This window comes from Leishmania braziliensis, chromosome 32, assembly GCF_000002845.2.
Source record: "Leishmania braziliensis MHOM/BR/75/M2904 complete genome, chromosome 32".
NCBI classification, from domain to species: Eukaryota; Euglenozoa; class Kinetoplastea; order Trypanosomatida; family Trypanosomatidae; genus Leishmania; species Leishmania braziliensis.
In genome coordinates this window covers 1343266-1355378 of record NC_009324.2, presented here as the reverse complement: position 1 = coordinate 1355378, position 12113 = coordinate 1343266, and the positions used below count along the sequence as shown (strand labels likewise).

The following is a 12113-nucleotide window of genomic DNA, read 5'->3' as shown; positions in this document are numbered from 1 at the left end:
ATACTTCGTCGTCGCGCCCCCATGAGCAGTGGAGGTTGGAGAAGAGCACGCGTGCAGCATACACTGACGCACACCTACACAGAGATACAGAAAGATCACCAAGCCTACGTCACGCGCGCAAGTCGGTGCTGCTTCCAGCTTCCTTACATTGTTGGCAGCTCGTTAGGCAGCAGCATTTTCGAGATTTCCATGTAGCGTCCGCTGTTATACTTGCGGCGCACTGCTTGATACTTGGTCGTGGGGACGTAGTTCACGTACTCGAGGATGACCTCAGCGCAGCCACGGAACTCGTGCACCTCAGCTTTTGTGTAGTACCGCAGGGCATCCGTCCACACAGGAAAGTTAGACGCCTTGGGTAGCTCCAGTTTCGTGCGCAGCACCAGTAACGCCAGAAACACCGACGCGTGAGCGATCTGCGATGGGGTGAACTGAAGACACTTGTAGTCCAGTAGTGCATGCTCCATGAAGAAGCTCGTGGCGTGGCGCACAATCGCGAAGTGCTGGCGACGCTGCTCCTCGTCAGTGCCAACTCCGAGGAAGTCGTCTCCCTCCAGCACCGTCCACGCACGCGACGCAAAGGGGTAGGGCGTCGGAACGGTCAGCCGAAACGACAGCGCAGTGCACATGGAGCGCTCCATCTGAATAATCTCCTCGCGAGTGTACGTGTTAGCACTGATGTGCACGCACTCCTTCACCTCTGGCGGCCAAATCTCCTCGTACTTGGACGCCAGCAGCATCGCACTGACGCCGACGAGCTGCAGCTGCGCGCGTGGCACGAATGTGGTTCGGTCTGCCTTGTTGTTGGCGCAGGACAGATAGCGATCGATAAGGTTGACGGCCAGATACATGGTCTCCGCGTGCAGTTTGAACTTGAGGTGCACATCGATCAGCCAATCGACGAGAATCATACGCATTTTCTCGTTAATTTCAGGTTGGTACTGCAGGTACTCGGGAGACGCGTAGTAGGCGTACAGGGTGCTTGTGTTCGTTGGCCCGCTGCTCGTGTTGCCTTCGTTGAAGCGCGCCACCGCTTGCCGCTCTCGCTCCACAAACATGTCGGTGATGTCGCCGATCAAGTCTGTGCAGTACGTCGGCTCATGTGCATGGCGAATGTCTGGGCATGAGCCGGACAAGGTACGACCAGCTCGCAGAGGCACAATTGCGTTTGTGCGTCGAGCGTGGGTGTGGGACTCGCTCTCGCTCTTTCGTGCCATGAAGCTATGCATGCTGTGCGACGTTGCCGCAGAGAAGCTGCTCGCCGCCGTCAAGCGCTGCTCCTGCTGTGAGCCTCGATGAAGGCTTTCCTGGTGAAGGAACGAGGCGCCGGAGAAGCCATTGTTGTTGGGGTCGATTCGGCTGGTCTGCTGACGCTGCTTGATGTCGGCGCCAACGTTGTTGGCGAGGTTGGACACCTCACGAAGAGCGGACATGATGTCGCACACACGCACTCACGCGCAGTGACAGACAAATATGAAAATGGCGAGAGAAAAAGACGCACAACGCACACACACACGTGGGAGACCAGAAGTCGATGTCGAGGCGTGGAGGCGTTGGTTGAAGAGAGGGATGCCGTCGCACTGTCTCTGTCGCGCTGTGTGGGGGTTAAGCACTGTATCGAGCACGAATGGAAAGCGAGGGATAGGGGTGGTGTGTTACTCCGCTGATCAAGCTTCAGAAGGGTATCTTGGCCAATTTTTTGTTGGCTACTCCAATCACGAGTACAGCTTTTACGTCTACGTGAGTGAATCTTCTGCTTGGAAAGTTCCACGCAGTCGCACACACATACGCACACCACACAGAAAAGCAAAGAAAAAAAAAGCGAAGCCGGTAAGCGCGTGCGCGCCTGCAGGGAAGAGACGGAAGAAGTGCGAAGGGGAGCGAGAGAAAGGAGAAACTAGAGGGACGTAAAGGGTGATGCAGCCGACCAAAGCGACAACGACACGAGACAACAGTGCGAGAGATGCGAAACAGAAAAGGTAAAGTCTAAAAAGGTTTCTTCGAGGGGTAGGAGAGAGGTGTGCGAGCTCGCAGAGGTGGAGGCAAAGCCAAGGTAGATATATAGAGAGAGTTGCTTAAGCGCGTGTTGGGGTTCAGGGTGCGTATGACTTGATGGAGCTGGAGGATGATGCGGTGAAGACACCACAGGGCGCGAAAGAACAAAAAAAGGGGGGAGGAGGAGGAGGAGGAGGCGAAAGTCAGAGGGGAAGAAGAAAAAAAGGGAGATGGCGGTGAAGGATCTAAAAGGTGAGGCGGGAAGGGGCGAAAAGGGGGGGTGCGAGTCTATTCTGGTCTGCTAAGAAGAAATAAAAAAAGGGAGGGGGAGGGAGAGGGGAGAAGAAAAGAGGAGCGCCTAAAATCAGAGAATGGCGGGTGTTGTGCGGGAGACGTTCACACGTGTGCGTATTATGAGACAGAGAGCGAGTGAAGTGGGAGGGGCGGGGGGGGTGACGTAAGTGGCCAACCCTGCACGCAGACAGAGGTGGAGGCGCACCTACACACTGACACGGTGAGAGAAACGACGTGAAACACCGGAAGAGAAAAGAGAAGAAAAATCTCACAGGAAAGAGAAAAGACGCGCGTGTGTGTGGAGGGGGGGGGGGGGGGGCGGAGCCGTAGGAGAGCGCGCGGCAATATGACAGGGCAGGGGGGAATCGTTCACACAGAAACACGCTTCAGCACGACTCCAAACGACTTCACAGAACGACAAAAAAAAGGCGACAGGAGAGCGAGAGCCGACAGAGAAAAACACGAGGAAAACAGCAACTCCCTCTGCGTTTATGTGGGCGTGTGTGTCTGCGTGCGTGCAAGCCTCCTATTCGATCTGTGCTTACGCTTGCACGAGGCTTTGAAGTGTGCGAGAGCGTGTGCGGTCGTGCTGCCGAGTTTTCTTTCACCTCGTTCTTTGCCTTCTGACTTTCCGTTCCCTTTTTCCAATCAGTGAGTGTCTGGGAGGCACTGGCGTTCCGTGCTGTGGGTCTTTCGGGTGAGGGGGGTGAGTAAGCGCTTTACTTCGGTGCTGTCTCTTAACAAACTGTAGTTCATACGGGGAAGAATAGGAGAGAAGAAGGTCACCTCACAGCGCAGTGAAGGAAAATATGGGCGTGGGTGCAAGAGCGTTGTATGTGGGAGGGGGGGGGGGGGGGGGGGCGTTGAGAGCGTGTATGGTGTGATTGGTTAATGTATCGAAGAAGGAAAGAAAAGGTGGAAGGGTGTGCATCACAATGGCCATGTGCATGGCTGCGGTTGCGTTTGCTGCTCACCTCCCCTCGAGGGAGGGAGGAAGGATCGCCCTCGTGGCAGAGCAAACATGCGCGGGGATAGAGAGGGTCTCTCCAGGTGTCCACAGAGACCACCCTCAGCGCTTCTCCCACTGTCGACTAGCGACTGGTGAACCACAGGCATGAAAGTCGCATGCACGGCCGTGCTTCCCACATTGACGGAGGATGAAATACAGGGCATTTGCTGTCGCAGCCCCCACGTTGTGGGGAAGCGGTACTGCGCCGTCTCAATCAAGAGTGTTGGGGCGCGGAAGCACCCATAGTCACGCATTCCTTCTCTTTTCTTCGCTAATCTGCTTTTCTTTTAGACATCACTGCCTCGTAACTGTAGATACCCTGTCGCCTGTCGGCATGCTGAGCGTGCGGTGGAAAGACAGACAGAGAAAGGGCGAGGGGACGGGAGCGTCGAGCTTGTGCTTGAGCGGAGAATGATACAGAAAAGACGGCAGAGGAGGAGAGCCGAAGAGGCAAAGGGCCTGTGTGTGTGCTTGTGTGTGAATGCACAAGAGCAGTATCTCTTGCTGAGAATAGCACACGACGAGAGCAGAGAGAAGAGCCCGTGCCCTACACACGAACACATAGGGGGACATGCACTGAAGAACTACACAGAAGACTGCGGTCGAGCGCGGCACCCTTTCCCATTTTGCAGCAGAGCCAGCACGTTGAGCAGCCTCTCGCCACCCCTTTCCCTCACTTCATCGCCCTCTCACCTTCATACGTCATCTCCACCAGGGAGCGCAAAGGGGCTCTCATCGAGGTGTCAATGGTTCAGCACCGCACCCCTCTCTCTCTCTTCTTCAGCAAGCGTGCTTGTGAGGCGACGGTACTACTGCATCACATGATGCTCTTCACATAACCCACACACTCGTGCAGGTATACCCCGGAGAACTCACCGCTGAAACCATCCTCTCTCCCTCTTCCCTCACTGCTGTCTCTCTCTCTCTTATCGTTCCTTGTCACCTGCTCTCCGTCTCCCTCTCTTGTTCGAGCTCAGAAATATCGCACAGAAAGGGGGGCAGGCGCGTACAGAGATGCCGACTGTTAGGGGCATCCACGACCGCGACGCCACAAACAGTCAAGAAGAAAACCGAGAAAGAGCCACGCAAGTCAAGCATCACATGAGGCAGTGGAGAGAGTGAGAACACGAGAGGAGAGGAACAGATAGTGACGGGGATGGTGTGCGGAGAATCAGATCAAGGGAAACAGGCAGGGGGGGTGGGGGGGGCAGAGTACGACCCCTTTAGTGCTTATCGCGCCTCAGCTAGTTCTTTCGCCGCTTCGCTTCTCCTTTGCCTTGCATCAGCAGGGTGCCGCTTCTCAGCTGGGTTGATTGGATTTCCAACCTCCACTCCTCCTCTGTTGTTGCTTGGGGAGAGAAGACTTGCTCGCTAACGCACACGCACCAGGGACACGTAAGGGGGAAAAAAGCACAGAGAGAGAGAGAAAACGCACAGGATTCAGACGAAGAAACCCCGAGAGAAAGCGAAAACTTTTGGCAAGTGATGACGCGGCGCGCCTGGTGAGTACAACGGATTAGGAGACGCATAAAAGAAAAAGAAGGCGAGGGCGCTCGCCCACCTCGGATGCATCTCACGCCTCGCCTCTCCAATACGAAAACTATGGTAGTGTGTGGGTGTGGGGGTGTCGTTAGCTCAGTGCGCTACGAGGTGCATATCCATTAAAGTGGTTGTCTGTGCAGCGCACCCGTTTCCCGTTCAGCCTCGACCCGACACATTGGCCTACACATGTATGTGCCCTTTGGGGAACGATAGAGTCGAACTGGTTGACGGTGGCTGAACACGAAGGCAAAGACGTGGAAGGGGTGCCAACGGCGAGTGCTTGTGAGCGTGAGACTGCGTGTGCGCGCTCGCCAACGTCTCTTTGGTCCCCTGCCTGTCTCACTCGCGCCAGTGCACGCATTCTCCATCCCGCTTAGAAGTTGATCGTCTGGGCAAAGCACGCCATGCACGCCTCCTTCACCGCCTCGGACATGGTAGGGTGGGCGTGGCAGGTGCGGCCCACATCCTCAGAGCTCGCGCCGTACTCCATCGCCAGCGCCGACTCCGCGATCATCTCGCCAGCTGCCGTGCACACAATCTGCACACCAAGGATGCGGTCCGTCTTCTTGTCCGTCACCACCTTCACGAAGCCTTCCTCGGTGCCAACAGCCTTGGCGCGCGAGTTGGCGCTAAAGGGGAACTTGCCGACCTTGTAGTCAATCCCCTTCTTCTTCGCCTGCTCCTCCGTCTCGCCCACCTGCGCGACCTCGGGGTTGGTGTAGATAACACCGGGGATGACGCCGTAGTTCACGTGGCCAGGCTTGCCAGCTAGCATCTCTGCACACGCGACGCCTTCCTCCTCAGCCTTGTGCGCTAGCATTGGGCCCTTGTTCACGACATCGCCGATTGCGTAAACGCTCGGCACGTTCGTCTCAAAGTGGTCGTTGATGCAGACAAAGCCACGCTCCATCTTGAGGTTGATAGCCTCGGCGTTCAAGCCGGACGTGTGCGGGCGGCGGCCCACGGAGCACAGCAGTGCGTCCGCCTCGAGTGTCTGCCTCTTGCCATCCTTACCCTCCACCTCGATCGTCACGCTGCTACCATTGTTCTTGCCACCGACAACCTTCGTATGGGTCATAATACGCATCTTCTCGTTCTTCTCCAGCGCATCCGTGAGCGCCTTGGATACGTCAGCGTCGGTGGTGGCGGCGCAGCGAGAGGCAAACTCCACAACGGTCACCTCAGCGCCAAGGCGGGCCCATACGCTTCCCAGCTCCAGCCCAATCACGCCGCCACCAACAACGATCATCTTTTTCGGCACGTGATTAAGGTCGAGGGCGCCGGTGGAAGACAAGACAATCCTCTCGTCGAAGGGCAGGAACGGCAGCTCTGTTGGCTCGCTGCCAGTGGCCACGATCGTCTTCTTCGACTCAAGCGTCTCGTCCTTTCCATCCAGAGCCTTCACCTTAATCTGGTTGGCGGTGATGAAGCTACCTTCCCCTTTATAGTAGGCAACTTTGTTCTTCTTGAGGAGGTACTCGACGCCGCCAGTGAGCGCCTTTACCCCTTTCATCTTCTGCGCCTGCATCGCAGCCACATCCATCGTTACATTCTCCCCACCGCGCAGGCCATATTTGGCAAAATTGGCGTGAGCGTCGTGGTACAGGTGTGTCGCGTGCAGCAGCGCCTTTGACGGGATGCACCCGACATTCAGGCACGTACCGCCAAGGGCACCGCGTTTCTCGATGCAGGCAGTCTTGAGGCCGAGCTGGGCTGCCTTGATGGCCGCCACGTACCCGCCAGGACCACCGCCAATCACTGTCACGTCGTACGACGCCAAGTAAGGTATGTTCCTGCGAAACATGTTGGTGTCTGTCTGTGTATGGGGAGAAGGAAGTGGGTGTTCGACCTTAGACCACTCAGCGTCGTCGCGAAAGGGGAAAAACTCGCAAGAGGCAATAGCGAAAGTTTGCTAAGTAAGTGCTGAGCGAGTGAAGGGGCGAATCAATACGAGAGAGTAGAGACTGCAGAGGGTACGCCACGTCACACGCCACGCGGGTCAAAGCAGAGATGCGCAAGAGAAGTTCAGCGGCAGGGATGAGAGGAATGGGAAAGGAGGTAACGAGTAGGCGCCATCAAAGACAAAGCAATGAGAGATGTGACAACACGCTCCACCTCCCTCATACCTCTATGCGTCTACATACATAAGGGTGCACGCATACGTACACGCACGTCTATGTCTGCACATCTCACACGGAGACACCAGATGCGAGGATGGTCGCTGGTGCACCGTCGCAGGGCACGCCATGAGACAAGCGGTATCTCAGAACGACGAGTGTCATGACAAGCGCGCACGCTATGATTCGAGCTGCATGAATTTGAGGAATGGGAGATGGGGGAGAGGGATGGATTTGCTACTGGCGCTTTGCACCACCATTCATAGACGATCTCTCGAATGGCTTCTGCACCCGTGTAATGGTGAGCTTGTGAAGGCCATAAATTTGTGGCGCATGGGTGCGTGCGTGTGCGTGTGTGTGTGTGTGTGTGTGTGTGTGCTCTCCTCACATCCAAGTCAGAAAAGGGAGAAACAAAACGAAAGGGAAAAAACAAAGACGTAGCCAAGTCGGCGCAAGAGGAAGCACTCTCCGTGCAAGCCCACAATGAGAGAGATTCGCCGCCACCCCCAACGCCGCGTCCATCCACGGTCCCTGTGGCACACTGTTAGCCCGGCAGAAAGAAGTATACAGGTATTATTCAAGGGCCTACACAAATACACATAACAGTGCACATGAGGACGCTCTAGTCCCTGAGGTACAACACCAACGAGTGTCGCTGATAACAACGCGCTGCGACCATAGGTAGTATCCCTCTACCTCCAATCGCAACGTTCATTCAGCGCGGAAACTCACAGCAGCTTCTCCACCAGCTCCTTCTGCTCCTTTGTCAGCCGTGCGGGCAAGTCGTACTGCAGGCGGATGTAGAGGTCGCCCCGCTCCGATGGAACATGCAGCTTTGGCATTCCTTTTCCCGGGAGGCGAAGCACCGTGCCGTAGGGAGACACGGCGTCGCGTCGATACACTCGGACCTGCTCCTCGCCGTCTAGGTGTGTGATGTTGCGGTCAAAGCCTACGAGGGCCTCCTTGAGAGTCAGCGTTAGGGACGTGTCCAAGTCCAGCTGGTTGCGGCGGCGTGAGAAAACGGGGTGCGGGTGGGTGTGCACGCGCACGACAACGTCCCCCGGCAGACGGTCCGGCGACTCCTCGGCCTCCATCTCGAACTTCAGCACGGAGTTCTCCGTCATGCCGGGCTCCAGCTCCAATACAATTGTGCTGCTGCCCTGCATGACCTTCCTGCCTCGACAGACGGGGCACACCCGCTCTGGCCGCCGACCCGCTCCGCCGCAGGAGGTGCACCTCTGGTGTACCTCCTGGATCATGCCAGGAGCTAACTGGATGCGCTGGCGCAACACGCCCTGGCCGCCGCATTGCCGGCACTGCACAACGGCCGCCGTCGCATCGGCGCCGCTGCCTTTGCAGGCCTGGCACACCCTGCGCTTGTTGATCCGGAGAATCTCCTGCCCGCCAGTGAACAATTTGGCAAGGTCCACCTTCGCCTCCAGCTCCATGTCGGGCCCTCGCAGGCCGTTGTCCGCCCGCATGCCGAAGAGCTGGGCGAGGGGGTTCATACCACCGCCAGGGGAGCCCTTGGTGCGGTCCAGCTCTTCAAGCTGCGCCAAGCCCTGCTCCCCACGCATGTCGTAGATCTTCCGCTTCCGCTTGTCGGAGAGCACCTCGTACGCACGGTTAACTTGACTGTACTTCGCTTTATCCTCTTCCGTCTTCGCTACATCGGGGTGGTAAAGACGAGAGAGGCGGCGGAATTGCTGGCGGATGTCCTTCTCCGTCACTTCCTCGCGCTTACCCTCCAACTGCAGCACCTTGTAGTAGTCCACCTCTGGGCCACGGCGCACCTGGGCCTTCGACGCATCGGTGTGATGACCGCCACCAAAGTCAAAAAATGCGTTCGAGTTCAGTGCCACGCATACAAGTAGAAGCGCAAGCGCACATGCACACCGCACAACAGCACGATGCGAGCACACAACGGTCGACACCATTCCCTATGGCAGCGGAAGTTGGTGAGTCGATGAATTGTTGCTGTTGTGATTGTGTATGTATGTGTGGGTGGGTGTGGGGGTCACTTCAAAGAGGGGAGAAGCACCTACGCTGTGCAGGTTCTATAGAGCAGCACAGCAGCAATGTCGTGACGCACGCCACATGAGCTTTACCCACTCTTGCCGTTTTTTCGGGCGATTGGCAGCAACAACAACGCTTCCCACCGCTTCGATAAAACCACTGGCGCGCACCCGCGCACTCACAGCAAGAATGAGTGACGTCGAGAGAGAAAGGAGGTGGGGGGTGGCGCAGTAAAAAAAAAAAGGGGGAGGGGGAGTGAAGTATGAAGAAGAGAGAACGTGCTGCAAAAATGTCCACACAGGAAATGAGCCACCGGGGGTAGGAAGCCAAAGCAGGAGATGGCGTACAACGTGGGATGGGTGGCCCTATAGCAGCAGTGGCAGAGTACGGAGAGGAGTTGGGTGGTAAGAAGAGTAGTGGAAAGCGCAGCAGACGCCAAGGGAATAAAAGGGAAAACGGAAACGACTCGCACAAGAGGTCTGAGCGACTCGAGTGGGTGCATTCATCTCTGCACAGGTCCACAACTAGACGAGCTGGTCAGTGCCGACCGTGTGAGACGCATGCAAAGAACAGCGACAAAGAGGGTCCTCACTGCCCTCTTTCTGAAGAACATCACCACGACCTTGCATCAAGCTTGGGGGTGATTGAAGTAGAGAGGCGGGGAAGAGGGAGCACAGGGAATACCGAGATAACAGGTGCACAGCAAGGCTTCTGCATGCACCTGTGTGTGTGTGTGTGCACGCGCCTCAATACTCACTCTTCTTCTCCCACGCGGTCAGCAGCCGCATTTTTGTTGTTTTTCGTATCGCGTGTTAGGGAATCTTGTGAAACGCGGATACGCGTGAAAGAACAGAGAGAGTGGGCGCACATGTGCCAGTGTGGCAGGGTTGGGCGCCCCCCTCTCTCTGTCGGGAAGAGAAAAGAAAGGGGAGACAAGCCTTCAAGAACAGGAATGAGGTAGTCCGAGAAACACATCAGCAACAGCTGCGAAGCCACACACGGAGAAGAGAGCGCGCTTGTTGCGTTCTTGACAGTGTGGATCTGGAAGAAGTGTGCCACAGTAGGAAAAGCACCTACGCAACAGAAAACTGCACCACAGTGCCATCGCCTTCTCCGCGCCAAAGACATGGCGAATCACACACTCCATCCTGCGAGGAACCTTTTCGCCAGTCCTCACAACAGCGAGGAGCAACAAGAGGAGACACTTGTGGACCTCAGCACACCCCCGTCCTGACCCAGAGCACCAGTTCACACGCAGCACATCAAAACTTGAAGCAAAAAGAGGAAACGAAAGGCACCCTCGGCACGACGTCAAACAGCGAGGAGAGAGAAGCCGAGTCAATAGCACACGTGCCTACGGAAGGCGAAAGAAAGAGATGGAGGTGAGGGCGCACCGTGTCGCGGCTTCACGGTGCCCTTCTGCAGCTCAGGTCCATAAGAGACCACGCGCAAGCCTGAGTTCGATGCCACACCAGTCCCCCTCTATCGCTGCTGCGTAGGCATCGGCTTGTAGCCTGTCTGCGCCAGTGGTGTCAGCACCTGTTGGCCCAGCTGCAGGTTCACGTCTACAGGACCGGTGCCCAGGCCCTGGCTTACACGCTGACCACTGCGATTCTCATTTACGTGTGCCTCGGCCTCGCGCAGCAGGCGCTGCTGCTCCTCTCTTGTCACCTCACGCGTAGCGGTGCGCTTAAACATCATGCTGGAGCGCTGTGACAGCATCAGTCGCCGGACGTGGAAGGATAAGTTGCTCTCCCGCTCATCCAACTCCAGCACGCGCGAGACGAACCACTGTTGCACCGCAATGTAGGGGATGGTGGCCGCCGACAGCCCAAAGGCAATGCGACCAATCTTTGGGAGGTGGATAACGAGCCAACTCGGCCGTCCTTCCTCGCTCAGCGGCGCCATGGCTCGCACCACGCGATGCCAGCCAAGCCGGCCACTTAGGAAGTATCCAGCACCAAAGAACACTGGTATGCCAACAAAGGTGCCCACCATACCTTTCTCCACAAGTCGCAGCTCCACCTCATTCAGATTGGCCTGGTAGTTCATCAGAAACTGCACGAGATCGCTGCGCGTGTACGGCTTTGTCTTCTGATCAAAGTTCATAATGGCCATGCCGGACGTGACGGTGCCGATATCGCGGATGCCACCACCGCCACCGCCCTGGTAGCTCAGCGGCGTGGATGGGGTGGAGGAGCTCATGTTGACGCAAAACGAGCGAGAGAGGTGCGTGTTTACACGCTGGGACCCCTTTTGGCTCTCGGTGGAGCAAAAAGTGAGTGACGCCACCACGATAACGAAAGAGAAGCGCAACCTCGGAAAGGTGCAAGAGGCGACCCGTGTGACTCACCCTTCCTTCTCTTCTGGTGAGGATGCGTCTGCGTCACCGCTGTGTCCACTTCCCTGCCCCTGTTGATAGACCGCTGCTGTTGACTCTTGGGCTCTGGTGTGTTTCTGTAAGGGAAGCCGAGCTGCAATGAAAAGCACCGAAGGAATAAAGAAAAGGAGGAATATTCCCGGTGAATAGCGTGTGGGGTGGCGGTGAAATAAAAATTATTTTTTATTACTTTTACTATTTTGTTATTCCTCGCCTCACCTTCTCTGTTTCAAATCTCCAGATTATCATGCTTGCTTTGTTGTGTCTGTATCCTAGTTAATCCTCTTCCTACATCATCATGATATTCTCCTGATCATTTTTTTTTTCTGGTAGTCTATTGTCGTTTCTTATTGTATTCATAAGCCTTACTATCACTTCTTCCTCTCCCTTTTTTTTATGTTTCACTTGTTCATTTATATCCACGATAATTCTCATTTTTCTATTCTTGCTTTTTTTCTACTTGGTTTGATGTTCTTTTTTCTCTTGTTAGTAGTTTTATTTCTTTTATTTCCTCTACTTTTTCCAATGTTATCTTCGGATTTCATGTCTCGGACTCTGACCCTTCTACATCTCCTCCTATGTAAGAAACTCTGATTTTTTTGCATTTTCCCTTATTTCGCTATTCTTTCTCCTTGAGTTCTTGACGCTTTGTTATTTGTTAAGGCTTATATTATTTTAAGTATAAATATCTTTGCTGTGTGAGTCTTATAGGTTTGCTATTATATTGCTTTTCAGTCTTTCCCGTGACTGTTGTTTGATTTAA

General features: G+C 55.5%; 4 protein-coding genes across 4 annotated transcripts; all 4 read right to left on the bottom strand.

Annotated features, from left to right (window-relative positions):
- Positions 1-143: 143 nt before the first annotated feature.
- Positions 144-1055, bottom strand: LBRM_32_3610 (putative cyclin 6; the record flags this gene model as incomplete). The annotated part of the gene is made up of 1 exon (XM_001567662.2): positions 144-1055. The coding sequence occupies one exon, from the start codon at positions 1053-1055 to the stop codon at positions 144-146; it is 912 nt and encodes a 303-aa protein (XP_001567712.2).
- A 4155-nt stretch (positions 1056-5210) lies between these two features.
- Positions 5211-6641, bottom strand: LBRM_32_3600 (putative dihydrolipoamide dehydrogenase; the record flags this gene model as incomplete). The annotated part of the gene is made up of 1 exon (XM_001567661.1): positions 5211-6641. The coding sequence occupies one exon, from the start codon at positions 6639-6641 to the stop codon at positions 5211-5213; it is 1431 nt and encodes a 476-aa protein (XP_001567711.1).
- A 1041-nt stretch (positions 6642-7682) lies between these two features.
- On the bottom strand, positions 7683-8891 carry LBRM_32_3590 (putative chaperone protein DNAj; the record flags this gene model as incomplete). The annotated part of the gene is made up of 1 exon (XM_001567660.2): positions 7683-8891. The coding sequence occupies one exon, from the start codon at positions 8889-8891 to the stop codon at positions 7683-7685; it is 1209 nt and encodes a 402-aa protein (XP_001567710.2).
- A 1561-nt stretch (positions 8892-10452) lies between these two features.
- LBRM_32_3580 (conserved hypothetical protein) lies at positions 10453-11175 on the bottom strand (the record flags this gene model as incomplete). Its single annotated transcript, XM_001567659.1, has 1 exon — positions 10453-11175. One exon carries the CDS (start codon positions 11173-11175, stop codon positions 10453-10455), a length of 723 nt encoding a protein of 240 aa, XP_001567709.1.
- Positions 11176-12113: the final 938 nt, after the last annotated feature.